Here is a 27,993-nt window from a genome sequence, read left to right on the forward strand (position 1 = left end):
CCGGGGGGGGAGCGGGGGCACCAGAGGGGACCAAGGGGATGGAACCAGGGGGACCCGGGGGGCGACCGGTGGAACCGGGGGGGGGATCGGGGGCGGAGCGGGAGGGACCCAGGGGGGTGTCCGGGGCCGGAGCGGTGGAACCGGGGGGACCCGGGGGCGGAGCGGGGCAGCCCCGGGGGCCGGGCCGGGGCGGGCCGGGGGGGGGGGCCGGCGGGGCTGGGGCCGGGCGAGCGGCGGGACCGGGACTCACTCGGGGCCCGAACGCGGGCGGGAGCAGCCGGAGCCGCCGACCGGAGCCGGCCCCGCCATGGCCCCGCGCCGCCCCGCGCTGCCCCTCGCCCTCCTCGGGCTCGCCATCGCCAGCGTCCGGCTCGCCACCGCCGCCTCCCCCTCCCCAGGTGGGACCGGTGCGGGGGAACTGGGAGCACTGGGGGAGACTGGGGAGGAGCGGCTCGGAACGCTCGGGGTTGCTGCTGGGTGCTGGGACTGGGATCTGGTACTGGGAGGAACTGGGAGCACTGGGGGAGACTGGGGAGGAGAGGCTGGGAGTGCTCCGGGATGCTGCTGGGACTGGGGGGTGGGACTAGGGGGGGACTGGGAGCACTGGGGGGACTGGGGAGATGCGGCTCGGAGCATCCCGGGACGCTGCTGGGTGCTAACTGGGAGCTGGTACTGGGAGCACTGGGGGGATGCGGCTCGGAGCGCCCCGGGATGCTGCCGGGTTGCTGGGACTGGAAGTAACTGGGAGCACTGGGAGACGCTGCCCGGAGTGCCCCGGGATGCTGCTGGGTGCTAAGTGGGAGCTGGTACTGGGAGCACCGGGAGGAACTGGGAGCACTGGGGGGGACGCGGCTTGGAGCGCTCCGGGATGCTGCTGGGTGCTAACTGGGAGCTGGGACTGGGAGGAACTGGGAGCACTGGGGGAATGCGGCTTGGAGTGCCCCAGCGTGCTGCCGGGTGCTGGGAGCTGCTACTGAGGGCACTGGGAGCACTGGGGCGATGCGGCTCGGGTACTGGGACTGGGAGCACTGGGGGGACTGGGAATATGCTGCTGGGACTGGGAGGAACTGGGAGCACTGGTGGGGACTGGGGAGATGCGGCTCGGAGCGCCTCGGGATGCTGCCGGGTGCTAACTGGGAGCTGGTACTGGGAGCGCTGGGAGGAACTGGGAGCACTGGGGAGATACGGCTCGGAGCGCCCCGGGATGCTGCTGGCCGCTAACTGGGAGCACTGGCGGGGATGCGGCTCGGAGCGTCTCGGGATGCTGCTGGGTGCTGGGAATGAGAGCGGGGACTGGGAGCACTGGGGGGGACTGGGAGCACTGGGGAGAGGCGGCTCGGAGCACGCCGGGATGCTGCCAGGTGCTGGGACTGGGAGAAACTGGGAGCACTGGGGGGACACGGCTCGGGTACGGGGACTGGGGAGGCTGGGAATACGCTGCTGGGACCGGGAGGAACTGGGAGCACTGGGGGGGATGCAGCTCGGAGCGCCCCGGGATGCTGCTGGGCGCTAACTGGGAGCTGGTACTGGGAGCGCTGGGAGGAACTGGGAGCACTGGGGGGATGCGGCTCAGAGCGCCCCGAGATGCTGCCGGGTGCTGGGACTGTGAGGAACTGGGCGCACTGGGGAGATACGGCTCGGAGCGCCCCGGGACGCTGCTGGGTGCTGGAACTGGGAGCACTGGGGGGATGCGGCTCAGAGCGCCCTGGGATGCTGCTGGGTGCTAACTGGGAGCTGGTACTGGGAGCACTGGGAGGAACTGGTGGGATGCGGCTCGGAGCGCTCCAGGATGCTGCCGGGTTGCTGGAACTGGGGGGACTGGGAGCACTGGGGAGATGCAGCTCGGAGCGCTCCGAGATGCTGCTGGGTGCTGGGAATGAGAGGTGGGACTGGGAGCACTGGGGATACTGGGAAGACTGGGAAGATGCTGCTGGGAGCTGGTACTGGGAGCACTGGAGGGACCGGGAGTACGCGTCTTGGAGCACCCCAGGACACTGCTGGGTGCTGGGACTGGGGGCACTGGGAGCACTGGGGGGACTCGTGGGATGCAGCTTGGAGCGCCCCGGGATGCTGCCGGGTGCTGGTACTGGGAGCACTGGGGGGACTGGGAGCACTGGGGAGATGCAGCTCAGAGTGCCCCGGGATGCTGCTGGGTGCAGGGACTGGGGTTACTGGTGGCACTGGGGGATGCTGCTGGGCACTGACTGGGAGCCGGTACTGGGGGGACTGGGGAGATGCAGCGTGGAGCACCAAGGATGCTGCCAGGAGCCGGCACTGGGAGCTGTTACTGGGAACACTGGGAGGGACTGGGGAGATGCGGTGTGGAGCGCCAGGGATTGCTACTGGGAGCTGTTACTGGGAGCGCTGGGGGGACTGGGGAAGTGCACTGCGGAGTGTCACGGGATGCTGCTGGGTGCCGACTCGGAGCTGTTACTGGGATCTAGTACTGGGAGCACTGGGGGAACTGGGAACCACAGCGCAGAGTGCCAGGGGATGTGACTGGGAGCACTGGGTGGACTGGGAAGGTGCAGCACCCGAGCACCAGGGGATGCTGCTGGGCTCTAACTGGGAGGCACCGCAGAGTCGATACTGGGAGCACTGGGAGATCCCAGTGGTGGTAACTGGGAGACGCAGCTGGGTCGATACCTGGGGAGCTGTAACTGGGAGAACTGGAAGGTCCTGGGAGAACGGGAACTGGGAGATACTGGGAGGTGCAGGAAAGTGGGAACTGGGAGATGGGAACTGCAGGGATGCTGTAACTGGGATTTGCTGGGAACTGGTGACCGGGAGCAGTGGGGACACTGGAACTGCGTGGAGTCTGAACTGGGAGATACTGGGACTGTACTGGGGGCTACTGGGGGCGGATCCGACGGGACTGGGATTGGGGAGGGGTGCAGCACTGGCAGCTGCCGGGCTGCTTACTGGGTGTACTGGGCGTAACTGGGTGTACTGGGCCGTACTGGGCTGGCTGCGGCACACCCCGGCCGCCACCGTCCCACCCGGGCTATTTTTAGCCCCGTGGCCACCGCGGGCGGCTCTGGGGCTATTTATACCCCCGGGGGGGGGGGGCGGGGGGGGGGACGGGGTGAGAGACACAGACGGTGACAATGACACCGCTGCCATCCATCCCCGGGGGGCCGCGGGGTCCCGGGGGGGGAGGGGGGGTGGGACACCCCTCGCTCCCCCCCCCCCCACCTTCATGACACCCCCGGGGGGTGATGGGGACCCCGTCCGTCCCTTCGTCCGTCCCTCCGTCCGTCCCTCCATCCCTTCGTCCGTCCCTCCGTCCCCAGCCCCGCCACAGCGAGGGGACCCCCGTGTCTGTGTCCGTGTCCCCCCCCCCCCCCCATTCCAGGGACCCCCATGTCCTTGTCCCCCCCTCTTTGTCCCCCGTCCGCCCCCCCCGCCCCCTCCCGCCGATGGCTTTGCCAGCCGGTGCCGCGTTCCCGGCCAGATTCCGGCTCTTTTTCCACTCGCTCCCGGCCTGGCAGCAGCCGCTGGAAATTCCTTGGGCCGGGATCAGTCGGAGGCAGCTTCATCCCACCTCCCTCCCCCCGCCCCCCAACACCTTCCCCTGCCCCACACTTCCCCCCTCAACCCCCTACGCCCCATGGCTGAGCCCCCCCGCCACCGCCTGCCCCTCGGTGCTTTGCGGTCTGGGGTTGGGGGGCAGGAGTCTGGGGGGGGCTGTGGGGAGCACCTGGGGGGCGGGGGAGAACGTGGGGGTCTGGGGAGGACTTGGGGGTCTCAGGGGGGCACCCAGGGGTCTGGGGAGGACCTGGAGGCCTCAGGGGAGGACTTGGGGGTCTCGAGGAAGCACCCAAGGGATCTGGGGAGGACCTGGGGGTCTCGGGGGGAGCACCCGGGGGTCAGGGGAGAATGTGGGGGTCTGGGGAGGACTTGGGGGTCTGGAGGGAGCACCCAAAGGGTCTGGGAGGGGAGACCCAGGAGTCCAGAGTGGGCTTGGGTGCTCTCTGGGGGGGACTTGGGGGTCTCCAGAGAGGACCTGGGGGTCTTGGGGGAGAATGTGGGGGTCCGGAGAGGACTTGGGGGTCTCCAGGGAGGACCCAGGAATCCAGAGTGGATTTGGGGGTCTGGGGAAAACCTGGGGGTCTGGAGGGGACTTGGGGGTCTCGGGGAGGGGGGGGCACCCAAGGGGTTTTCAGGGAGGACCCAGGAATTTGGGGAGGACCTGGGGGTCTTGGGGAGGACCCAGAAGTCCAGGAGCACCCAGGGGGTCTCCAGGGAGCACCCAAGACACACACACACCCCCCCCCTTGCCCCCCCCACATCAGCAGCACCCAACCGTGGGGTACCGGGGCCCCATCCTCGGGGACAACCATCACCTCCCACCCCATGGCGGGTGCCTGGGGACGATGACCCCCACGCCGTGGGGATAAGTGGGGCCGGGAGAAGGTAGGGGGGGCCCCACGTGTGTCCCCCCCCCCGGGAATTGAGCTATGCGCCCGTAATAGCTTTTCCTCTTGCCCGGCGTCACCAGTAAAAGAAAGGTGCCTCTGTGCTGGCCGGACTGGGAGGGGGCCAACGCTGCGGGCGGCGAGGAAGAGAGAGGGGGGGGGACGCGACTTCGGCATCTCCCCCCCCCCCATTCCCGGCTGGAGAACTGCGACGGGGGGCGGGGGGGAGCACAGAGGGGTGGGTTTTTTGGGGGGAGTTGTAACACGGCGCTGCGAGCTTCCCCGCCGCAGTGCCCCCAGTATGGCCCAGTTGTGGAGGGCGGGGGGGTAAGGGGTGGGGGGGGGACACGAGGCCCGTGCCACGGTGATGGGGTTGATGAGAAACGCAGGCCCCGGGAATGGGGGGGGTGGGGGGGGAGGGTTTGGGGGGGGGGGAAGATGGAGGGGGATGGGAGACAGACGGAGGGATGGACGTGGCTGGGACCCCATGGCCGCGCGCCCCATTGGGAATGGGGGGGGGGCTTAAAGTTGGGGCGGGGGAAGGAGGAGAAGTGGGGGTTGTTCACCGGGGTGTGTGTGGGGGGGACACATGGCGTCCATCCATCCGTCCGTCCGTCCGTCCCCCCCACCCCATGGCCCCGGTGCTTTGGCTGCTGCCCCTGATGGGTTCTACAGCTGCTGGGGAAAGTGGGGCTGGGAGCTGGGGCGGGGGGGCGGAACGACAGTGTAGGGGGTGGGGGGGGGACTTGGGGGTCTGGCGGTGGTGCCGGTGAGAATCAAGTCGTCGTCGTTCCCCCCCACACACACACTCCCTGGCCCCACACACCTCGGTGGCCGGTGGGGGCCGAACAAAGCCGCCCTTGACGGGGCGTCCCGGGAGGGAGAGCGGAATTTGGAGAGTTGAGGCGGGGAGGATACGGGGAGGTGATGGGCACACGGCTGCGGTGCCCCACGGCGCCCCACGGCGCCCCATGGCACCCGGCAGCAGCCCAACCCTGGCAATTCTGTGGTTCTGTGGCAGCCCACGGCGCCCCGTGGCATCCCAGGCCGCCCAGCAGTGCCTGGGACACCCTACGGCCCCCCAAAGGCACCCCCGTGGCACCCCGTGGTGCATCCATGGGCACCCTGCAGTGCCTGGGACACCCTACGGCCCCCCAAAGGCACCCCCGTGGCACCCTGCAGTGCCTGGGACACCCTATGGCCCCTCAAAGGCACCCCCGTGGCACCCTGTGGTGCATCCATGGGCACCCTGCAGTGCCTGGGACACCCCAAGGCACCCCATGGTACCCCGTAGCACCCTGCAGTCCCTGGGACACCCTACAGCCCCCAAAGGCACCCCCGTGGCACCCCGTGGTGCATCCATGGGCACCCTGCAGTGCCTGGGCCATCCCGAGGCACCCTGAGGCACCCCATGGGCACCCAGCAGTGCCTGGGACACCCTTTGGCCCCCCAAGGCACCCCCATGGCACCCTGTGGTGCATCCATGGGCACCCTACAGTGCTTGGAACACCCCAAGGCACCCCATGGCACCCCATAGCACCCTGCAGTGCCTGGGACACCCTGAGGCCCCTCAAGGCCCCCCAAGGCACCCCGTGTCGCATCCATTGGCACCCTGAAGTGATTGGGACACCCCAAGGCACCCCATGGCATCCGTGTGCACCCTGCAGTGCCTGGGATACCCCACGGCACCCCAAGGCACCCTATGGCATCCCGTGGCACCTTGCAGTGCCTGGGACAGCCTGTGATGGTACCCAATGGCACCCCAAGGCACCCCATGGCACCCAGCAGTGCCTGGGACACCCCAAGGCACCCCATGGCACCTCACGGCACCCTGCAGTGTGTGGGGCACCCCATTATACCCGACCCCCTGCCTGGGGCAGCCCATGGTGCTTCACAGCACCCCGTGGCACCCCATGGCACCCAGCAGTACCTGGGGCACCCGAAGGCCCCTCAAAGCACCCTGTGGTGTGGCCATTGGCACGCAGCAGTGCCCAGAGCACCCCATGGCACCCCATGGCATCCTATGGCACTCTAGACCACCCTATGGCACCTTGCAGTGCCCAGAGCACCCCATGGCACCCTATGGCACTCCAGAGTGTCCTATGGCACCTTGCAGTGCCCAGGGAACCCCATGGCACCCCATGGCACCCTATGGCACTCTAGAGTATCCTATGGCACCTTGCAGTGCCCAGGGAACCCAATGGCACCCTATGGCACCCTATGGCACCCCAGAGCATCCTATGGCACCTTGTGGTGCCCAGAGCACTCCATGGCACCCCATGGCACCCTATGGCACTCTAGAGTGTCCTGTGGCACCTTGCAGTGCCCTGAGCACCCTATGGCACCCTATGGCACTCTAGAGCATCCTATGGCACCTTGCAGTGCCCAGAGCACCCTATGGCACCCTATGGCACTCTAGAGCATCCTATGGCACCTTGCAGTGCCCGGGGAACCCTATGTGCCATAGGCACCCCATGGCACCCTATGGCACTCCAGAGCATCCTATGGCACCTTGTAGCACCCAGGACTTCCCGTGGCACCCCGCAGTGCCCCACGGCACCCAACAGCACCGGTGACTCCGCTCCCAGTGCCGGCGGTGGTGTGGGGAGCGTGGGGTCTACCGAGGGGACCCCACACCCTACCGTGTCCCCTGCCATCCCCAGGAGAACCCGTGGACGTGCTGAAGATCCTCCAGCTCCACTCCCTGCCCGAAGGCGTCAAGAAGGTGCCGGGATTCTGCTCCCAACGCGGCGCCGGCTCCGACGCGGCCTATCGGATCACGCGGCAGGCGCAGCTCAGCGCGCCCACCCGGCAGCTCTTTGCCGGTACGGGGGGCAAAACCGGGGGGGGTGTGTGTGTGTGTGTGTGTGGCGGGGGGGGTGGTGGGACTCAAGGACCACCCGTGCTCAAGCACTGAGTCTACTGACCCCCCCCCGCCAGGTAAATTCCCGGAGGATTTCTCCATCATGACCTTGGTGAAAGCCAAACCGGGCGTGCAGGCCTTCCTCCTCTCCATCTACAACCAAGATGGCGTCCAGCAGTTGGGCCTGGAACTAGGCCGCTCGCCCCTCTTCCTCTACGAGGACCAACACGGCCGCCCCCCCCCCGAGGATTATCCCCTTTTCCGGGGGGTCGATTTGGCCGACGGCAAGTGGGTATGGGCCGGTGGGCGCCTTCCCCCTCCGCCGGTCCCGTACCCACCTCCTCGTGTCCCCGCAGGTGGCACCGGGTGGCCCTGAGCGTCAGCGGGCGGGCGGCGACGCTGCTGGTGGACTGCGGGCGGCGGGAGACGAGGGCCCTTCCCCGCAGCGCCCGGCCCCTCCTCGACACCCGCGGCATCACCCTTTTCGGCACCCGCATCCTGGACGAGGAGGTTTTCCAGGTGGGGCTGGGGATGGTTGGGGTGGTGGGGGGGGTGTGTGTGTGTGTGTGGTGTCGATTTTGGGGGGGGGGGGTCACCATATTTACCCCCCCCCCGCGTGTCCCCTCAGGGCGACATCCAGCAGCTGCTCGTCGTCGGTGACCCCCAAGGCGGCGTTCGATTACTGCGAGCACTACGCGCCCCGTTGCGCCGGGGGGGACGACGGCGGCGGCGGCCCCCCCCAGGCGCAGAGCCCCCCCCCGGCAGCAGGTGTGGGGGGGGGAACGTGGGATATTGGGGGGGGTGGCGACGGGTGCCAATGTGTGGGGGGCGGGGACAAAATTTGGGGGGGGGGGGCGCAGACACGCACCTCCCTGGTGGGGGGAGTTCTTCAGGGTGGGTTGAGGATGGGGTTGGGGGGGGGGGACATTTGTCCCCGATGTGTGTGTGTGTGTCCCCCCGATAATGGGTGCGTTTCGGTGATGTTATCTTCTTATCGCCCCCCCCCCCCCCCCCATCGTCATGTCCCCCCCCCTCACCCCGCCCCCCAAGTACTCCGAGGAGGCTGTGGAGTACTACGAGTACCCCTACTACTACACTCATAGCGAGGACGGGCCCCCCCCGGGGGGGGACCCCGAAAAGGTAACTGGGGGAGGCGGGGGGGGGGGGAGTGTCCCGTCTGTCCGTCCATCCGTCTGTCCGTCCATCCGTCTGTCCGTCCCGATCGTCTCGCAGCCCCCCCCCCACAAAAAAAAACCCAACCAGGAGCGTGGAAGGCAATGGGGAAAGCCGGGGGGGGTGCGTGTGTGTGTGGTCACCTCAGGTCGTGTGTCCCCCCCCCCTGCCGTCTTATGCCACCCCCGGGGACCTCACACCGGGTGCTTTGTGTTTTGTCTCCCCCCTCTCCCAAAATTCCACCCCCCCCCCCCTCGGGTGGCTTTTGCGTGTGTGTGCGTGTGTGTCGCTGCCGCCGCCTCTTCATCATCGTCGCCGCCATCCTCTTCCTCGCCGCGGTCGTTGGGAGTTAGAACCCCCCCGGCCCCTACCCCAAGGGCCCCCCCAGGGCCCCGAAAAACCCCGGCGTGATGAACACGGCACCTGCCGACGGCAAACCCCGGGAAAAGCAAAGCCTTCGGGAACGGGGGTTATCCCCAAATCAGCAAAATGGGGGGGACGTGGGGGTGTCCCCCCCCCGGAACGGGGCCCGGAGTCAAGGGAACAGCTACCAGCAGGTAGAGAGCGATCCCGAATCCGTCCGGCCATGGAAATAAAGTGGGGGGGGAGGCCTTTCCAGCCCCCCCCTCCTGCCTTTATTTCTCTTGCTTATCCCCCCCCCAAAACAAAAAATTCACCTCCCCCTTCCACGATCGCTTTGTGTCATCCCCCCCCCCAAAAAAATTTCACCTCCCCCCTCCACGATCGCTTTGTCGTCGTCCCCCCCCAAAACGATCCAGGTGGGATTTTTTGGGGAGTCGCCTACTAATGCCCCCCCCCCCAACCCCCCCCGGCTGTGTGTCTCCGTCATCCATCGCTTGGCTTGTCCGTCTGTCCGTCCATGTGGCGTCATTGTGTCCCCCCCCACCCCCAGCTCACCCCTGACCTCTCCCCCTCCCCACCCCACCCAGGATGGGGGGCTGCCCCCCCCCGAGGAGCCCTGGGGGGCCACAACGTCCCCAGATTACGCCCCGGGACCCCCCCGGGACCCCGATGGTGCCTCTTGGGAGGAGATGGGGCCGGCGCAGGTAACACCCGGGGGGGGGGCACCCCACCATCCCCCCCCCCAGACCTCTGGGGTCCCCTCCCTGCTGTGGGATGGGGTGGGGTGGGGGGTGTCCCCCGCCTCCCCCCCCCAGGGCCACCCATTGACGTCATCTCTCCTGGGGGGGGCAGGAGGAGGAGGAGGATGGGGGGCCCGGCCGGGCGTATGAGTACGTCTATAGGGAGCACCCCGAGGAGTTGGGTGTAAGTTTTTTTGGGGGGGGGGTGTCAAGGGTGGGGGGGGTGGTGGTGCCCTGAGTGTCCGTCCGTCCCGTCTCCATCCCAGCCCCGTATCTGTCGTCCCACCCCCCCACCCCGCCCCCCATTTTTGGGGCGGGGGGGTCCCCGCTGCACGGCCTCACCCTCGCAGAGGGTGTGATGTCACTGGGGCCGCGGGTGACATCGTCGCTTGTGACATTGTCGCGGGTGACCTCATCGTGTATGACGTCACACGCCCTCTCCCCCCTTCCCCCCCACTTTTCCTTCTGCCCCATGCGCTTTGCCCCCCACTCATGCTCTCCTCCCCCCCCCCGCCCCGCAATTAATGGCAGCGCTGGCATTAATTACGGCCACGGGACGAAGTAATTCACACACACACACCCCCCACGCCGCCATTGCGGGGGGGGGGTGCTGGGATTTGAACTGGGGGTGTCAACCCCCCCCCCCCCAAGTTAAATCCCCCCCCTTCCTGACCCTTCCTTTGTGGGGGGGTGGGATGTATTTTTTTGGGGGGGGTGGGGGAGGGATTTAACCCCATCCTTTAAGCTCAGCCTCGACGAAGGCTGCGTTAATGGGGGGGGGGGGGGGGGTGTGGAGGGGGGCAGACCCCCCATGGCGGGGTTGGGGGGGGGCCCCAGGGGGTGCCCTGCACTGACGGGTCCCTCGTGGGGGGGGTTACATGTCTGCCACCCCCAGGCCGCGCGCGGCGTCAGGGGCTACAAGGGCGAGAAGGGCGAACCCGCCGTCCTCGAACCGGTACGTAGGTGTCGTGTACCCCCCCCCCCCCCCCCGCCCCAAATTGTGACATCACTGGTGCGTTGTCACACACCCCCCCCCTACTTGGAGACAGCCCTCCCAGTGCTGCCCCCCCCCCGTTCCCCTAACGCCCCCCATCTCCTCCCACAGGGCATGTTGGTGGAGGGCCCCCCCGGTCCCGAGGGACCTGCGGTAAGACATACACCCCCCCCCACCTTTGGGTGATGTTATGGGGAAGGGGGGGGGACACAAGACACCTTGTTGTCATACCCTCCCCCCCCGCCCCCCTGGTGCTACTATGTCTCTGTTCCCCCCCCCCTCAGGGCATGTCGGGACCCCCAGGGACGCAGGGACCCCCCGGAGCCCCAGGAGAACCCGGCGAGAGGGTGAGTACGGACTTTTGGGGGGGGGCCATTAAAACCCTCCATTATGGCATTGACACCCCCCCCCCCCCGTCATTGACCCCCCCCCACCCCCAACCTGTCTCCCACAGGGCCCCCCCGGCCGCGCTGGCCTCCCCGGCTCTGACGGGACCCCCGGCCCCCCGGTACCTCCATGATGCTGCCGGTGAGTGGGGCGAAGAGGGTGAAAGGGTGGCTCCCCCTCCCCAAAAAGGGGTGTCCCCCCTCCCCCTCCAAATTTTTTTGGGCGGGAGGGGGGCGTAGGGGCACCCATCGCTATCCTCTTCCCCCTCCCCCCTCCCCCACAGTTCCGCTTTGGGAGCAGCGGGGGTGACAAGGGACCCGTGGTGGCAGCGCAGGAGGCGCAGGCTCAGGCCATTCTCCAGCAAGCCCGGGTGAGTCTTTGAGGGGGGGGGCAACATTTTGGGGGGGGGGGGGAGCAACATTTTTGGGGGGGTGGGTGTCCTCTTCACACCCCCCTCTCCCCCCTCCCCAGGAACCTCCACTGGGGTCCCCAAAGCTGCTCTCACCCCACGGGCGCTGGACCGGGGAATGCCCGGGGGTCGCCCCCGGTGCCCCCCGGTTTTGCCCCTGTGCCCCCCCACCCCAGTGAGGAATAACACCCCCTCCCTTTCTGTTTTTGCCCCCCTCCCCCCCGCAGCTGGCCCTGAGGGGCCCCCCCGGACCCATGGGATACACCGGCCGCCCCGGACCCATGGTGGGTATCAGTTTAGGGGTGTCGGGGGGGGGGGTTGTGGGTGTCTGGGGGGGTGTTGGAGGTGTCTGGGGGGGTTGGGGGTATGTGGGGGGGGGTTGGGGGGTTTGGGGGGTGTCTTGGGGGGGTTTGGAGGTGTCTGGGGCAGGTGTTGGGGGGTGTGGGGGTATCTTGGGGGGGTATTGGGGGTATCTGGGGGGGTTGGAGGGGTTTGGGGGTGTCTTGGGGGGGTTGGAGGTGTCTGGGGGGTGTTGGGTGTGTCTGCGGGGGGGTTTGGGGGTGTTGGGGGTATCTGGGGGTGGTTGGGGGGTTTTGGGGGTGTCTTGGGGGGTGTGGGGGGTATCTGGGGGGGTTTGGGGGTGTCAGGGGGGGTTGGGATGTCTTGGGGGTTTTGGGGGTGTCTTGGGGGGGTGTTGGGGGTATCTGGGGAGGGTTGGGGGGGTTTGGGGGTGTCTTGGAGGGTGTGGGGGGGGTTGGGGGTGTCTGGAGGGGTTTGGGGGGTCTTGGGGGAGGGGTCTTGGGGGTGTTTTGGGGGGAGGGGGTGGGGAACCCCTATGATCGCCCCCCACTTTTCCTCGCAGGGGCAGCCCGGCAGCACCGGCATGAAGGGGGAGTCGGGAGACTTCGGCCCCCAGGTGAGCCCCAAAGATGGGGGGGTGGTGTGTGTGGGGGGGGTCACTGGGGTCCGTTTGACCCCCCCACACCCACCCACCGCCGCCTCCTGCCCCTCATTATCCCCCCCCCCCCAACTTCGTTAACGCTCTGCTCTCCGTCTCCCCAGGGTCCCCGAGGGCCTCAAGGCCTCACCGGCCCCCCAGGAAAACCTGGCCGGAGGGTGAGTTGTGGGGCGGGGGGGGCCTGGATGGGGTGGGGTGGGGATGGGGGTCCGGACCTGCCCCCCTCCCTCGGACCCCCCCCCCCCCTCACCCCCTCTCTGTGTCCGGCAGGGCCGACCGGGGGCTGATGGCGCCCGGGGGATGCCCGGTGATCCCGGCATTAAGGTAACGGCTGGGGTGTTGTTTCCCCCCCCACCCCACCTCCGCACCCGGTCACCGGGACCCAGAGCACCCATGGGTGGCCCCCCCCACTACGCCCACCCCCCCCCGGGAGAGCTCAGCCGGGGACCCCCCCATCTGGGGGACACGGGGATCCCTTGGGATCCCAGCCGGGATGGGAGTGCGGATCCCGGATTGATTCCGTGGGGTGGGGAGGAATTGGGGGGGGACGGACACACAACACATGGCGTCGGATCCCCTGCTGCTCCGGGGGGGGTCCCTCTACCACCCCACCCCCCCATCCTTGGGGGTCACCCGGGGGCTGAAGTCTCCGGAGTGCTCCCAGTAACCAGTGTCCCCAGTGTCCCCAGCACTCCTGGTGGCCCTTGGTGGCCCTGGTGTCCCTGGTGCCCCCAGTACCCCTGGTGTCCCCAATTCTCCCAGAGTCCCCAGTACCCCTGGTGCCCCCAGTACCCCTGGTGTCCCCAATTCTCCCAGAGTCCCCAGTGCCCCTGGTGCCCCCAGTACCCCTGGTGTCCCCAGTTCTCCCAGTGTCCCCAGTACCCCCGATGTCCTCAGTGCCCCTGGTGCCCCCAGCACTCCCTCCGTGGGGCCGATCCCGGCTCATCCCACATCCCAGCTGATACCGAGGACTATCTCGCCGGTCCCCTCGCTCTGGGGGGCCGGGGGGTGGGGGGGAGCCCCTCGGTGACATCTCTGTGTCCTGTGTGTGTCCCCCTCCCCTTCCGTGTGTGTCCCCCCCCCTTCCAGGGTGACCGCGGCTTCGACGGGCTACCAGGGCTACCAGGTGACAAAGGCCACCGGGTAAGTCACCGCGGCCTCCCCCTGAACCATCCCCCCCCCCCGCAAGCTTCCTCCAACCTCCACCCCTGGCTTGGCTTGGGGGGGGGGGGGGGGGGGTACCCACATCCCGTCCCCGTCCCCCCCCCCTCCCCGCGTCCCCGTAAACCGCGGCCCTGAGCAAACACGGCCCCCGCTGCCAGCCGCCATCCCGCCCCGCCGCCGGCACAGAGCCCCCATTCACCCGCCGCACACTGGGCGCATTCACACCGCCAGCGCTCAACAACCCCCCCCCTTTACCTGCTGGGCCCCCCCCCCCCCCCCCGCCCCGGCCACACCGAACCGCCCCCCCCCTGCCAACCCTGGCCATGGCGGCGCAGCCACACGACGGCTCACCCCACTTTTCCCCCCCCACCCGAATAGGGTGAAACCGGCTCCCAGGGGATGCCGGGCCCCCCCGGCGAGGACGGCGAGAGGGTGAGTGTTGGGGGGACAAACCGGGGGGGGAGGGGGCGGGTGGGACAACCTGGACATCCCCCCCCCCGCGCCACCACGCCCCACGTATCTCCTCGCTCACCGTCCCCCCCCCCCCGCCTTGTCCCTCCGCAGGGTGACGACGGAGAGGTGGGACCCCGAGGACTCCCCGGAGAAGCGGTACGGGGGGGGGGGCTTGCACCCATGGGGTGTGGGGGTCTCAAGCAGGTCGGGGCGGGGGGGGGCGGGCACAAAGCCCCGCTGGCCCCTGCCACGTCCTGCTGATGATTCGGGGGGGGGGGGGGGCACATGTCACCTTCGGGAGCAAAGTGCCCCCCCCCCCCAAGTGCCCTTTTAACCCCCCCCCCCCCCGTCTGCCCTTGCAGGGACCCAGAGGTCTGCTCGGCCCCAAAGGCCCCCCCGGAATTCCCGGCCCCCCGGTAAGTGCCGTGGCAGGACCCTGTCGTCCCCCCGCCCCATACCCTCTGTGTCCCCCCCCCGCCTCCTCAGCACCCGTCTCCTCCGCAGGGCGTGCGTGGCATGGACGGTCCCGTGGGTCCCAAGGGGAACCTGGTGAGTCTGTGTGTCATGTGTCGTCCCCCCCCCAGTGTCCCCAGTGCTGTCCCTCCACGGGGGCGGTGTCCCCCCTGCCATGATAATCCCCTGGGGACACACAACACCCCAGTGGGGACACGCAACATCCCACTGGGGACATCCCACTGGGGACATGCGACGCCCCACTGGGGACATGTGGTGCTCCACTGGGGACATCCCACTGGGGACACATGGTGCTCCACTGGGGACACGCGACATCCCACTGGGGACATCCCACTGGGGACACGTGGTGCTCCACTGGGGACACGTGACATCCCACTGGGGACATCCCACTGGGGACACGTGGTGCTCCACTGGGGACACGTGACATCCCACTGGGGACATCCCACTGGGGACACGTGGTGCTCCACTGGGGACATCCCACTGGGGACACGCAACAGCCGACTGGGGACATGGGATGCCCCATTGACGACACACGACGCCCCACTAGGGACAAATGGTGCCCCACTGGGAAGGGACATCCCACTGGGGCCCCATGACATCCCACTGGGGACACAGGGTGCCCCTCTTGGGGACACGTGACATCCCACTGGGGACACGCAATGCCCCACTGGGGACATGTGACATCCCACTGGGGACACGCGACGCCCCACTGGGGACATGTAGTGCCGCACTGGGGACATGGGACATCCCACCGGGGACACGTGACACTCCACTGGGGACACGCGACGCCCCACTGGTGACACCGGCGTGTCCCCCATGGGGTCCCCGCGCCCTGACCCCCCCCATCTCTGACCCTCCCAGGGGCCGCAAGGGGAGCCCGGCCCCCCCGGGCAGCAGGGGACCCCAGGAACCCAGGTGAGCCCCCCCCCCATTTTGACCGGTAACCTGCCCCCCCCCACCGCGCAAGGTGGGGGGTGTCACCGGGGGTGTCACCGGGATATAACACCCTCCCCCCCCCGCCATCTTTCCATTTTAGGGTCTCCCAGGACCACAAGGTGCCACGGGACCCCCCGGAGAGAAGGTGGGTGCCGAAGCCGGGGGGGGGAGTGCGTGTGGAATTTTGGCGGGGGGTGGGGTGGGGTGGGGGAGTGGAACACGGCGCTCAGCCCGGCTCCTTCTCTCCGCAGGGTCCCCAAGGAAAACCCGGTTTGCCTGGAATGCCCGGCTCCGATGGCCCCCCCGTGAGTACCCTGCCCCCCCCCCAGGCAGTGTCACCCCACGCTGGGCTCTGTGTCGTCCCCCCCCCGCAGCCCCCCCACCCTGGGGCAGAGGCACATCCAGCATCCGAAGGATGCTCCGGCCCTGTCTGACGCTGCTGTCCCCCACTGTCACCCCACCCCCCCACCCCGCGCCAGGCTGGGACACAGCCCCCGAGGGGCTTGGTTGTGGGTCTGGCGGGGGGGGGGGGCAGCGGGGGGGGGGCACATGTCTGCGTGCCCCATCTCAAGGTCCCTCCTTGTCCCCTCTTCTGTCCCCAGGGTCACCCCGGGAAGGAAGGACCCCCCGGCACTAAGGGCAACCAGGTAAAACACCGCGTGGCCCCAGGTCGGGGGGGGAGGGATGGGGGGAGCAATGGGCAACCCCGTGTCGGCGGGGGGGGGGTCCCATGGTGGCCCCCCCCCCCCCCCCCCCGAAAATGTCCCCCTGGCACACGGTGCAAACTGTCCCTGTCCCTCCGCAGGGCCCCTCGGGTCCCCAGGGCCCCATCGGCTACCCAGGCCCACGCGGTGTCAAGGTCAGTGCCTGGGGAGGGGTGGGGGGGGTGAGGGTGTCTTTTTTTTTGGGGGGGGGGAGCAAGTATCGCCCGATGCCACTTTTTTGGGTGAAAACCATGAAGAATCGGGATGCCACCTCGCGCCGTGGGTCACCCCGCTCCCTCTCTCCCTAGGGAGTGGACGGCATCCGGGGGCTGAAGGGACACAAGGGTGAGAAGGTGGGTGTCTGTCCCCCCCCCCAACCCTACGGCGGTGGCACGGTGACACGGTGGTCCCCGACCGGCAGCGGGGCCACGTCCCCCCGTCCCCGCGCCGCCATCTCCCTCCTCATCCTCTCCCGCAGGGCGAGGAAGGCTTCCCCGGCTTCAAGGGGGACATGGGCGTCAAAGGAGACCGGGTAGGTGCCGGGGGGCGGGGGGGGGGCTACCAGATGTCCCCCCACACACACTGTTGGGGGGGGTTGCCACCCCCGGTGGCCCACCTTGACCCCCCCCCGGCCCAACACCACCTCCGGCATGTCGCGCAGGGCGAAGTCGGCGTGCCGGGCTCCCGGGGCGAGGACGGACCCGAAGGTCCCAAGGGGCGGACGGGACCCACCGGTGACCCCGGTCCCATGGGGCTGGTGGGAGAGAAGGTGAGGGGACAAAGTGGGGGGGGACACTCAGGTCGGGGGGGGACGACGATGACGACGACACAGCGTGCAAGGGGGGCACCCCCGTGACGTGTCCCCTCCGCCCTGCCCCACACATCACGTCTCTCTCTCCCACAGGGCAAACTGGGAGTGCCAGGCCTGCCCGGCTACCCGGGACGGCAGGGTCCCAAGGTGAGCGGGGCCGCCGTGAGGCTGCCCCACATTGATGGCGGCCATGGGGCTGCCCCACATATTCACACCCCCCCCCCCCCCGCCCTTGGCAGCTCCGCTCACCCCAACTCCTCTCCGTTCCCAGGGATCGCAGGGTTTCCCCGGATTCCCCGGCACCAACGGCGAGAAGGGCGCGCGGGTGAGTGACCCCCCCACACACACACCTTGGGGGGGAACACAAGCACCGGGGGGGGTGTGTGTGTGTGTGTGTCCCTGCCCCATGTGTCCCCCCATGTGTCTCCCCCCCCCCACCAAAATGTGCCTCTGAAACTCTCTTGTAGGGTCTGTCCGGCAAATCGGGGCCCAGGGGGGAGCGCGGCCCCACGGTGAGTATGGGGCAGGGTTAAGGAGTGGGGGGGGGGCTGTGCGCTCCCCCCTCCCCACACCCCTCTCCTGGGGTGCCCTGCACCCCCCCGATCTATGGGGTGGGGGGGGTGGGGGCTGATGGACCGTCCATCGCCCTCCTCACCCTCCTCCTCCCACAGGGTCCCAGGGGCCAGCGGGGACCACGAGGAGCCACCGGCAAGTCAGGGGCGAAGGTCAGTGGAGGGGGGGGGCTTGCGGGGGGTGGGGAGGGGGGGCTCACCCCCACCCTTGTTGGGGGACACCCAAAACCTCTCTCGTTTCCCCCCCCCCGCAGGGCACCTCTGGCAGCGACGGCCCCCACGGCCCCCCAGGAGAGCGGGTGAGTGGGTGTCCCAACCTGGATTTTGGGATTTGGGGGGGGGTCCCAGCCTGGATTTTGGGGTTGGGGGGGGCCCAGCTGGCGTCCCAGCCTGGATTTTGGGGTGGAGGGAGGGGGGGGCAGCCTGGATTTTGGGTGGGGTGGGGGGTCCAACTGGTGTCCCAGCCTGGATTTTGGGGGGGGGTCCATCTGGTGTCCCAACCTGCATTTTAGGGGGTGGGGGCCCAACCTGGATTTTGGGGGGGGGTGGGGGGTCCAGCTGGTGTCCCAGCCTGGATTTTGGGGTGGGGGGGGGGCCAGCCTGGATTTTGGGAGGGGGTGTGTGTCCCAGCTGGCGTCCCACTCTGGATTTTGGGGGGGGGGTGGAGGGGGTCCAGCTGGTGTCCCAGCCTGGATTTTGGGGGGGGGGGGGGGCCCAACTGGCATGCAAGCCTGGATTTTGGGGTCGGGGCGGGGGCGGTCCAGCTGGTGTACCGTAACCACCCTGCTCTTCTTCCCCCCCCCCACCCCCCCAGGGCCTGCCGGGACCACAGGGACCCAACGGCTTCCCAGGACCCAAAGGACCCCCCGTAAGTAGAGGGCTGCGTCCCGTCCTGTCCCCCCCCCCGGCACACGAGGTGCCCCCCCACGGCACCCCTCACCCCCTACTCCTCTCCCCACAGGGCCCCCCCGGCAAAGACGGGCTCCCCGGGCACCCCGGGCAGCGAGGAGAAGTCGTAAGTGTGTCCCCCCCCCCGACCCCGGCGACCTCCGGTGCTGACACCCACGTTGCCTCTCAAGCCGCTCTCCTGGCCCCAAACCGCCCCCCCCCAGCCCCCTTCTCGCCCCCCCCCATCCTGTCCCTCCTTGGTGACATGCTCTTGGATTACTCCTGGTGCTGACCACCCCCCCCCGCCCCCATCTGACCCCCCCCCCCCGCCCCGACCATCTCCTCTCTCCCCCAGGGTTTCCAAGGCAAGACCGGCCCCCCCGGCCCCCCCGGGGTGGTGGGACCTCAGGTGAGCTCTCGCATGGGTGGGTGGGTGGTTGAGGGGGGTCCCCAATTCCTCCTGGGGCTGCACTGACTTTTGCCCCCCCCCCACCCCACATGTCAGGGAGCCGCTGGCGAGTCTGGCCCCATGGGTGAGAGAGGCCACCCGGGCCCCCCCGGCCCCCCAGGAGAACAAGGGCTACCGGGACCCTCCGGCAAAGAGGGCACCAAGGTGAGACGGTGCCACGGGGGACGACGGGCCCCGAGGAGCGGGATGGGGGTACCGGGGCGTGGAGCCCCCTCCCCCCCCCATCTCCCCCCCCACCCCTCCATCTTACCGCCCCCCCCCCCCCCCCCCCCCCCATTCTTGCTCTAGGGAGATCCCGGCCCCACCGGCTCCCCCGGGAAGGACGGTCCCGCCGGTTTACGGGGTTTCCCCGGTGAGCGGGGTCTGCCCGGCACCCCGGTGAGTAAATCCCTTCCGCCGGGCCCCCCCCCCACCCACACCTCACACCCACCCCACACCCGCCCCCCCCCCCGCCAGCACCACACTGACACCCCCTCCGCCCCCCCCCCCGCCCCCGGCTTCATCTCGCAGGGCGGCCCAGGGCTGAAGGGCAACGAGGGACCGGCGGGACCCCCAGGACCCGCAGTGAGTGTGTCCCCCCCTCCTCCATGGACCCCTGGTGGCCCATTGGCCGTGGCCCCCCCCGGCTCCCCTCGAGCTCATGTCGTGTGTGCCCCCCCCCCCCCGCTAACACCCAACTCCATCTTCCCCCAGGGCTCCCCCGGGGAGAGAGGTGGCCCGGGGCAAGGTGGTCCCGTTGGCCCCCCAGGACGACCGGGACCCCAGGGACAACCAGGCCCCGCCGGAGAGAAAGGAGTTCCCGTGAGTGTTTGGGGACATCCTCCGGGGAGGGGTGGCAGCGGGGAGAGGGGTGCAAGGGGGTGAGTGCCTGCACCCCCTCACCCCCCCACCCCCCGCCCCTCACCCCCCCCCCAACTTTTCCTGTCCCTCCAGGGTGAGAAGGGTCCCATGGGTCCTGCTGGCCGCGATGGCGTTCAGGGTCCCGTGGGGTTGCCCGGGCCGGCCGGCCCCCCCGGCGGTCCTGGGGAGGACGGTGACAAGGTGAGGTCCCCACCCTGCCCCCGCTGTCCCTGTGTCCCCCCCACAACCCGAGCTGGGGGTGACACCCTCCTTCTCCATCCCCCCCCCCCAACAGGGCGAGGTGGGCGAACCGGGACAGAAAGGCACCAAAGGCAACAAGGGCGAGCACGTGAGTGTCACCCCCCCCCCCCCCCCCTCCACCCCCTACCATGACAAACCTTGTCCCCACTGGCCCCCCCGGGGACTTGTCCCAGCCCCACCGACCCCTTCCCTCCCTCGCAGGGTCCTCCCGGTCCCCCCGGACCCATCGGGTCGGTCGGGCAACCCGGAGCCGCCGTGAGTATGACAGAGTCCAGGCAACGCCGTGGGGCACAATGTGGGATGGGGTTGAGGGGGGGGTCCCGTGCCCCCCCCTGGGGCCACACCGAGGAGATTTGGGGGGAGGAAAAGGGGAGGCCAGCGGGTATCCCAGCCTGGATTTGGGGGCGGGGGGGTGCAACTGGCATCCCAGCCTGGATTTTGGGGAGGGGCCCAGCTGGTGTCCCAGCCTAGGTTTTGGGGTTGGGGGGGGCCCAGCTGGTGTCCCAGCCTGGATTTTGGCGGGGTGGGGGGCCCAGCCGGCATCCCAGCCTGGATTTTGGGGGCGGGGGAGGGGAAGGGGGTGTCCAGCCGGTGTCCCCTAGTGCCGTCCTCACTGGTCACCTGCTCTGGGGCCACACCGAGGTGATGTCCCTGTCCCCGGGTCTGGTCCCCGGGGGCGAGCGGTGGCCGACCCCCCCCGTCCCGCCTTGCAGGGTGCCGATGGGGAACCGGGTGCCAGAGGTCCCCAGGGACACTTCGGGGCCAAGGGCGACGAGGGGACGCGGGGCTTCAATGGCCCCCCCGGCCCCATTGGGCTCCAGGTGAGTAGGGTGTACCCCCCACACACCCCCCCAGCACCCCACGGCCACCCCCTCGCTCCGTCCTGCCTGTCCCCAAACTGGGGGTCACCCAGGTGCGGGAGGGGCTGCCGCATCTCCTGCTGCCCCCCCCATCCCACTGTGTCGTTCCCCCCCCTCCGCTGTCCCCATCCCACTGTGCCCCCCCCATCCAGCTGTCTGCCCTGTTCCATCCAGATGTGCCCAGCTGTGTCCCCCCCCGTTTACATGTCCATCGCTTTTCGCCCCCCACCACCCAGTGCCCCACATCTGCCCCCCCCCGCTGTGCCCCCCCCCCCCCCCCCAACTATTTAACGCTCTCTCTCACCCCAGGGTTTGCCGGGTCCGGCCGGTGAGAAGGGTGAAACGGGTGACGTGGGCCCCATGGTAAGTCACCTTGTGTGTCCCCCCCCCAAGCCCTGTGTCGCTCTGGGTGGGGGTACCCCAGGACCATCCTCACTCTGTGTTTTCTTCCCCCCCCCCCCAGGGCCCACCCGGCCCCCCAGGCCCCCGTGGCCCAGCTGGACCCTCCGGAGCTGATGTAAGTGACCCCGTTTCCCCCCACCCCTGCCCCCGCTGCCCCCCTACTCTGCCCCATGTGGGGCGCTGGGGTGACTAGCTCTGCCCCCCCACCCCCCCCACCCCGCAGGGACCCCAGGGACCCCCCGGCGGTGTTGGAAACCTGGGACCTCCTGGCGAGAAGGTACGTCCACAGACATTGGGGGGGGGGAACGGGGACATGGGAGCCACACTGGCGAGGTGGGACGTGGCCGTGGGGACGCGGCAGGTCTAGGGGGCAAGGGACCGACGCGTAGGGCTTGTTTCAAAGAGGGGGGGACAGGGTGGCATGGCGGGGGGGTGGGGAGGCTTAACTTCTCACTCTGTTCCCGTTTCAGGGGGACCCCGGTGAGTCGGGGGCCCCGGGAATCCAAGGGGAGCCAGGAGTCAAGGTGAGTGACAGCAGGGACACCCCCCGACCTGTCCCTGTCCCCATCCCTGTCCCCATGTGTGTCGTCGTCCCCCCCCCCGCTGGGGGCTGCTGACCCCCATCTTGCGCCGCAGGGCCCGCGAGGAGAGCGAGGGGAGAAGGGAGAAGCCGGAGCTGCCGGTGCTGCCGGGCCACCCGGAGGGAAAGGGCCCCCCGGCGACGACGGGCCCAAGGGCAACCCCGTGAGTGTCATGTCCCCCCCCCGGGGTGATGACAGGGGGAGGGAGCAGGGTGCTGGGAGGAAGGTGTTGGGATCCCTGGCGGGGGGGAGGTCCCGGGTCCCCCCCAGGCTGGCAGCTCTCTCTGTTTCAGGGTCCCGTCGGCTTCCCCGGAGATCCCGGACCCCCAGGTGAAATGGGTCCCAGGGTGAGTGTCGTGTCCCACCCCCTCCAGGCTTCTCCCACCTCTGGAGGGGGCTTTCCCGGGAATGGGGTTGGGATTTGACGGGGGGGGGGGGGGGGGGCCTCATGCTGAATCCAGGTTTTCCTTTCCCGACAGGGCCAGGATGGCGCCAAGGGCGAGCGTGGGGAGGACGGTGAGCCCGGGGAGCCGGTGAGTGCCCCGTTCCGGCGTGTCCCCCCCCCCCCACCATGGCTCTGGGCAGGGATGCCTTGACCAGATTCCGCCCCCCCCCGCCCCCCCGCAACATCTGGGCCCAGATCGATCCCACTGCTTCGGGAACACTGGGGTCCCAGACCCACCTCCCTCCCGCAGCCATCAGATCTGGTCCCCCTGGTCCTGCCGATGCTCCCATCCCTCTGGGTGCCCCTCCCGTGGCGCGGGACCCTCCTCCTCCTCCTCCTCCTCCTCGCCTTCCTCGCCATCCCGTTTTTGGGACAAGGCCAGCTCGCTCGACTCCTTTCTCTTCTCCTTCCTTAGGGTTCGCCGGGTCCGACGGGCGAGAACGGTCCTCCCGGTCCCCTGGGGAAGAGGGTAAGCGCCGGGTGAGCCCGGCTCTGGCTGTGACACATCCCGTGCCACCTGCCTGGATGTCCCTGTCCCTCATCGCCTGGTTTCTCCTCTCCGCAGGGTCCAGCCGGCTCCCCCGGCCCCGAGGGGCGTCAGGGCGAGAAGGGTGCGAAGGTGAGCAAAGGTCGCCCCTGGGGACCCCCCCAGCGGCGCTGCCGAGCTCCGTACGGGATCGGCCTCACCTGGCTCCTCTGTCCCCGCAGGGAGAACCGGGCGCAGTGGGTGCTCCTGGCAAGACGGGTCCCGTGGGTCCCCAGGGCCTTGCCGGGAAGCAGGGTCCCGATGGCCTCCGAGGTCTGCCCGGCTCCGTGGTAAGTGACAACAATCCCAGTGACCGGGGTCCCCAGCCCGGGGTGAAAGCACAGCAGCATCTGCTGGCACAGGGCAGAGCGGGGACAAGGGTCTGACCGTCATCCCGGGAGGGGACGGGGACACGTGACCGTGACCGTGGCTCGCGGGGAGCTGCCCCGGGTGTGCGCTGCCACCGGCGGCACCGACTCCAGGCCAGGGGGACTCACCACGTCCTCTCGCCTGTGCAGGGAGAACAAGGCAAACCAGGGACCACAGGCCAGGCTGGGCCACCAGGACCAGTGGTGAGTGCGGCCCTCCCTGACCCACCATGGCCCCCCAGAGGGGGAGGTCCCCCACTTTATTCTCCCCCCACTTTACGCTCCCCACATCTCACGTGTACCTCTGCAGGGTCCCCCGGGTCTCCCCGGCCTCAAAGGTGACACCGGTGCCAAAGGAGAGAAGGTGAGCTCTGGGTCACCAACACAAGTTGGGGACCGCAGCACCTTGGTGTGGGGCACGCCCCATGCTCGGGGGGGCGGGGGGGCCAAGAGCCTACACCCCGCTGGGCGGCCAGCACGGGGTGTGGTGGTTCTCATGGGTCCCCCGAGTACTGGGCACCCACCATGTCCCCGGTGGTGGCCCCGTGCTGATCTCTGCCCGTGTCTCCCCAGGGCCACCCTGGTCTCATCGGCCTGATCGGACCCCCGGGGGAGCAGGGGGAGAAGGGAGACCGAGGTCTCCCCGGCCCCCAGGGCTCCACGGGGCAGAAAGGAGAAACTGTGAGTGCGGGGGGATCTGGGGTGGGGGGGGTGTCCATGCAAATGGGGACCATAAAAATGGGGTGCGGGGGACAACTCGGGGGCTTTGGGAGTGGGGAGTCCTGCAGGGCACTGGGGGGAGGCGGGAAGGGGGTTGTCCTGGTTTCCTCATGCCGGTTTCTGCTCTTCTCCTGTCATACAGGGGATCCCTGGTGCTACCGGACCCATCGGCCCCACCGGCCCCCCCGGCCTTCCTGTGAGTGCCCCCCCACATGCTGCCGGTCCCGCACCCCTCCCTCTCCAAGCCCCTTTCCTCGTTCCCCCCATCTTGTCCTTGCGTCTGGGCTCCCCATTTCCCTCCGTGCGTGCATGGGGGGGGCTGCTGTCCGTCCCCCCCCCGGCTCCGCATCGTGCCAGCCCCGGGCTCTGACAGACCTGGTCTTGCGTTGCAGGGCCCAGCTGGTCCCAAAGGTGCCAAGGGAGCCATGGTAAGCGCCGAGCCGGTGTCCCCACCCCGCCACCACCTTCAGTCCCGCCCAGGGCCGACCTCTGTCTCTTCCCTCTAGGGCCAAGCAGGACCCAAAGGTGAACGGGGACCCCCAGGACCCCCTGGACACCCGGTGAGTGGCTCACGGGATGACCTGGATGGGGGGCAGATGTAGGAACAGCCCCTTGGTAGGTGAAATGACATCCAGGAGTGGATGCAGAGGGACGTCTCCTCTCTCAAAGCCTGAGCGCGGGGTGGTTTGAGGCCCTGGGGAGCAGGGTGAGGGGGCTTCGCAGCCCCCCATGCTGGGGTGCTGAGAGCGCTGTGCCTGCCGCAGGGCCCCCCCGGGGAGGTGATCCAGCCCCTGCCGATCCAGCTGCCCAAGAAGAGCAAGCGCTCCATCGACGCCAGCAAGCTGGTGGAGGAGGAGGAGGGCGAGGACAAAGAGCGAGCAGCCGCCGACCAGGCGTCTCGTGACTACGCCGACGGCATGGAGGAGATCTTCGGCTCCCTCAACTCCCTCAAGCAGGAGATCGAGGGGCTGCGGCGCCCCATGGGCACCCGGGACAACCCTGCCCGCACTTGCCAAGACCTGCAGCTCAGCCACCCCGGCCTGCCCGACGGTGAGGCGCGCCGGTGCCGGTGTCGGCAGGGAAGGATGGCGGTGAGCGCGGCTGTACCGCTGCCTGTGCTAACCCCGCTCCTCCCTCCGCAGGCGAGTACTGGATTGACCCCAACCAGGGCTGCGCCCGAGACTCTTTCAAGGTTTACTGCAACTTCACAGCAGGCGGGGAGACCTGCATCTTTCCCAGCAAGGACGTACAGGAGGTGAGAGAAGGGGTCCCGGTGCAGGCGTGCAGGGTCCCAGCGCAGCCTTGGGAGGCAGGGTGGTGGGCATCGGCCCATGAGAAGGCAGCGGCGTGGGGTGCTCGTTCATGGCTGCCTCTCCTCTTGCAGGTGAAGATGTCGGCGTGGGAGAAGGAGGTGCCCCAGCGGTGGTTCAGTCAGTTCCAGGGGGGCAGCAGGGTAAGGACGCTGCCGGCTGAGCCCCCTGGGGATGCGTTGCCTGCCGGTGGTCTCCCCGCTCCTCCAGGAAGGACGTGGTCTTAGAACGTCAGCCCGTGGGTCGCTCCCACGTGCCCTCCCACAACTCCCCCCACCTCCCCCTGGTGCCCTCTGGCTTCCACCCTCCCTGCCCTCTCCGTGTCCCCAGCCGCTTGCCTCAGTGCTGCTGGATGTGCCTCTTCCTTCAAGGAGATGCAGAAACGTCCTCCACCTGACCTTGAACCTGTCGGCCCTGCTGCCCACCTCCCCTTCTCCAGCTGCCTGCTCCCAGGGGGGGTTCTAGATCCCAGCACACCCTCCTCCAGCCCTGCTTTTCACATGCCTGTGGTCATCGGCTCCCCCGTTAACTCGCCTCCTGCTCCCACAGTTCTCCTACACGGACTCGGAGAGCCAGCCCCTCGGCGTGGTGCAGCTGACCTTCCTACGGCTCCTCAGCGTCTCTGCCCGCCAGAACTTCACCTACCACTGTCACCGCTCGGTGGCCTGGCACAGCGCCGCCTCCGGGGACCACCGGCGTGCCCTCCGCTTCCTGGCTGCCAACGAGGAGGAGCTCAGCTACGACACCAGCCCCTACATCAAAGCTGCGATGGACGGCTGCGCGGTGAGCAGGGCTGGACGGCGGGGAGAGGGTGGGTGCGAGGCACGAGGGGCTGGAGGAGACACGGGGAGAGGAAGTTGAGGAAAAAGGGATGGGTGAAGGGTAGTGAAGGGGGGAGGAAGCACTAGAAGGCACCAAGAGGGAGGGGTGGAAGAGCCGACACCCTTGGGGGTGCCCTGAATGTAAGTAGGGCGTCACGGAGAGGGATGCTCCAGCGGAATGCCAAGGTCCAGGGAGACCACGGAGAGACACCCCCTGGGTAACGCCGGAGGAGCGGAAGCCGCTGGATAAGAGAAGGGTTCGCCCTGCGTGAGGCCGTCCCAGGCCGGTATTCCCAGTGCCCCCCAGCCCCTGACCCGGCCCCCCCTCCTCCCCTCCTTGCAGGCACGGAAGGGCTCCAGCCGGACGGTGCTAGAGGTGCGCACGCCCCGCTTGGAGCAGCTCCCACTGCTGGACTTCCACGTCATGGACTTTGGCGAGCCCGGCCAGCGGTTCGGCTTCGAGGTGGGCCCGGTCTGTTTCCTCGGCTAGGATCAAGCCCGTCGCCCTCCCGGCCCACACCCTGGCCCTCCAGCGGGGCAAACCTGGCCCCCGCCTGCGAGCGGCGAAGCAGCGGGACCCACCTCCCCCTCGCATCACCGTCACCTACCCGCTGCTGCGAGGAGACGAGGTGCCAGCCCTGCCCGCACGCGCCGGGGACCCACACGCCGCCGCCGCTGCCCCCAGGGGGACCAGGGTCTGGAGAGATGCCAAAAGAGACTTTAATGCTTAGAATAAATCTATATTTTAATATGTAGAGAGACAGAGAGGGCAATTTTTAACGGATCCACTGGCTACCTCCCTCGGCACCCAGCAGTGCTCCCTTCCTCCCAGTATCCTACTGCTCTTTCCCAGCATTCCCAGGGCTTGTTTTCCATGCTCCCCACTGCCCCAGGGGGAACCCCTCGAGGAGCGCACCTGCCGAGCAGAGGGAAGAGTGCTCGGGTTTGCTCCCTGCCTGGAGAGACGACGGGTTTTAAAGCAACCAAGCCCGGGATGATGCCGGTCGAGCACCGCTGGCACGTGTGTGAGATGAGCACCGAGAGCTCTCGTTACCTCTCTCCCCGCCTGGATTCACACCGCCGCAACCCTCGCGTTCCAAAGCCGGTCTCCCGGGGGGTCAGGAGGGAACGGACCCTGGGATGCATCCGTCCCCCGCAGCGTTACCCCACAGCAACGGTCCCCGTCCACCTCCGACAGCGCACCTGGGCTGCGGCGCCTGGCCCGGCCTGACTCATATCGGTGGAGCGGACGCTTGAATTCGCTAATCAAGGCTAATTAATTTGGGAAAAAAAAAAGCTTCCCTGTCCCATCAAGGTGCTACTTCTCTTCCCCGCTAGCCCAAAGGGGTTCCAGTCCGACCTCCAGCCAGAGCAAATAATGGGTGTATTTAAAAAGCCTCCAACGACAAAGCCTATCCCTAGCCCGAGGAAGGAAGTGAGGAAGAAGGACGTTGTGTTTTTACTGTGTGGTTTTTTTTTTTTTATTTTTTAAATTAATTATATTATTTAAAGGAGTGGATACAACTCCATCGATGCTGGTCCCCTGCGGCGTAATTTTGGATTTCCCCCCCCAAAAAAAACCCCAAGAAGTGAATTTCTGCATGGAGATTAACCCAGCCCAGTGCTTGGGGGAGGAGGGAGGGGAGGAAAAAAATAATGGGAAAAAAAAAAAAAAAAGTAAAAAATTATTTTCTTGGTGCCGTCCGATTAAAAAGAAGTTTAAAGGGGCACCAGGCTTTGCTTTTTAGTTTTCTTAAAAAGCGGAGGTGTGCCCCCTGGTGCTGAGCCGGCGGCCTGTATAATGTTTTGTAAGTAATTTTTTAAGTTGTATTGTAATATATCATCTATAATTTTGCTGCTTTTGGGGGATCGGTTATTTTTTATTTGCTTCTTTTCTCTAAATTTCCGCTAGCTTACCTACGTGATGCCCTTGGTCGTGAAATTCCTCCCTGCAGCGAGGAGTTCCCATCCTGGGGAGAAAGTGGGGGAATAAACACGCGTGCACGTAAATCCCCCGTTAGTCAAAGGGGGCTGCTCCCTCCTGAACATCTGGGCCACAAAACGCGTCGCAGCGGCTCCTAAC

At 68.2% G+C, this 27,993-nt stretch overlaps 1 protein-coding gene across 1 annotated transcript; it reads left to right on the plus strand.

Annotated features, from left to right (window-relative positions):
* The first annotated feature begins 264 nt into the window (after positions 1–264).
* COL11A2 (collagen type XI alpha 2 chain) lies at positions 265–27,688 on the plus strand. The gene is given in 70 exon segments (XM_074567551.1): positions 265–398; positions 7,082–7,243; positions 7,359–7,569; positions 7,638–7,800; positions 7,910–7,942; positions 7,944–8,051; positions 8,332–8,421; positions 8,832–9,011; positions 9,405–9,521; positions 9,670–9,741; positions 10,453–10,512; positions 10,663–10,704; positions 10,836–10,898; positions 11,006–11,048; positions 11,051–11,079; positions 11,222–11,308; positions 11,575–11,631; positions 12,210–12,263; positions 12,410–12,463; positions 12,576–12,629; positions 13,395–13,448; positions 13,848–13,901; positions 14,034–14,078; positions 14,285–14,338; positions 14,427–14,471; positions 15,258–15,311; positions 15,433–15,477; positions 15,584–15,637; positions 15,935–15,979; positions 16,138–16,191; positions 16,345–16,389; positions 16,515–16,568; positions 16,698–16,805; positions 16,941–16,994; positions 17,119–17,172; positions 17,315–17,359; positions 17,519–17,572; positions 17,674–17,718; positions 18,234–18,287; positions 18,381–18,434; positions 18,663–18,716; positions 18,813–18,920; positions 19,065–19,154; positions 19,287–19,340; positions 19,470–19,577; positions 19,710–19,817; positions 19,912–19,965; positions 20,079–20,132; positions 20,591–20,698; positions 21,047–21,100; positions 21,201–21,254; positions 21,363–21,416; positions 21,610–21,663; positions 21,776–21,883; positions 22,014–22,067; positions 22,200–22,253; positions 22,581–22,634; positions 22,731–22,784; positions 22,874–22,981; positions 23,210–23,263; positions 23,370–23,423; positions 23,633–23,740; positions 23,922–23,975; positions 24,172–24,207; positions 24,286–24,339; positions 24,544–24,829; positions 24,922–25,034; positions 25,164–25,232; positions 25,639–25,872; positions 26,254–27,688. Coding segments are annotated over 70 exon segments (5,436 nt in total). The 5' UTR covers positions 265–307; the 3' UTR covers positions 26,401–27,688.
* Positions 27,689–27,993: the final 305 nt, after the last annotated feature.

The sequence above is a fragment of the Larus michahellis genome, chromosome 29 (genome assembly GCF_964199755.1).
Source record: "Larus michahellis chromosome 29, bLarMic1.1, whole genome shotgun sequence".
In the NCBI taxonomy this organism is placed as follows: domain Eukaryota; kingdom Metazoa; phylum Chordata; class Aves; order Charadriiformes; family Laridae; genus Larus; species Larus michahellis.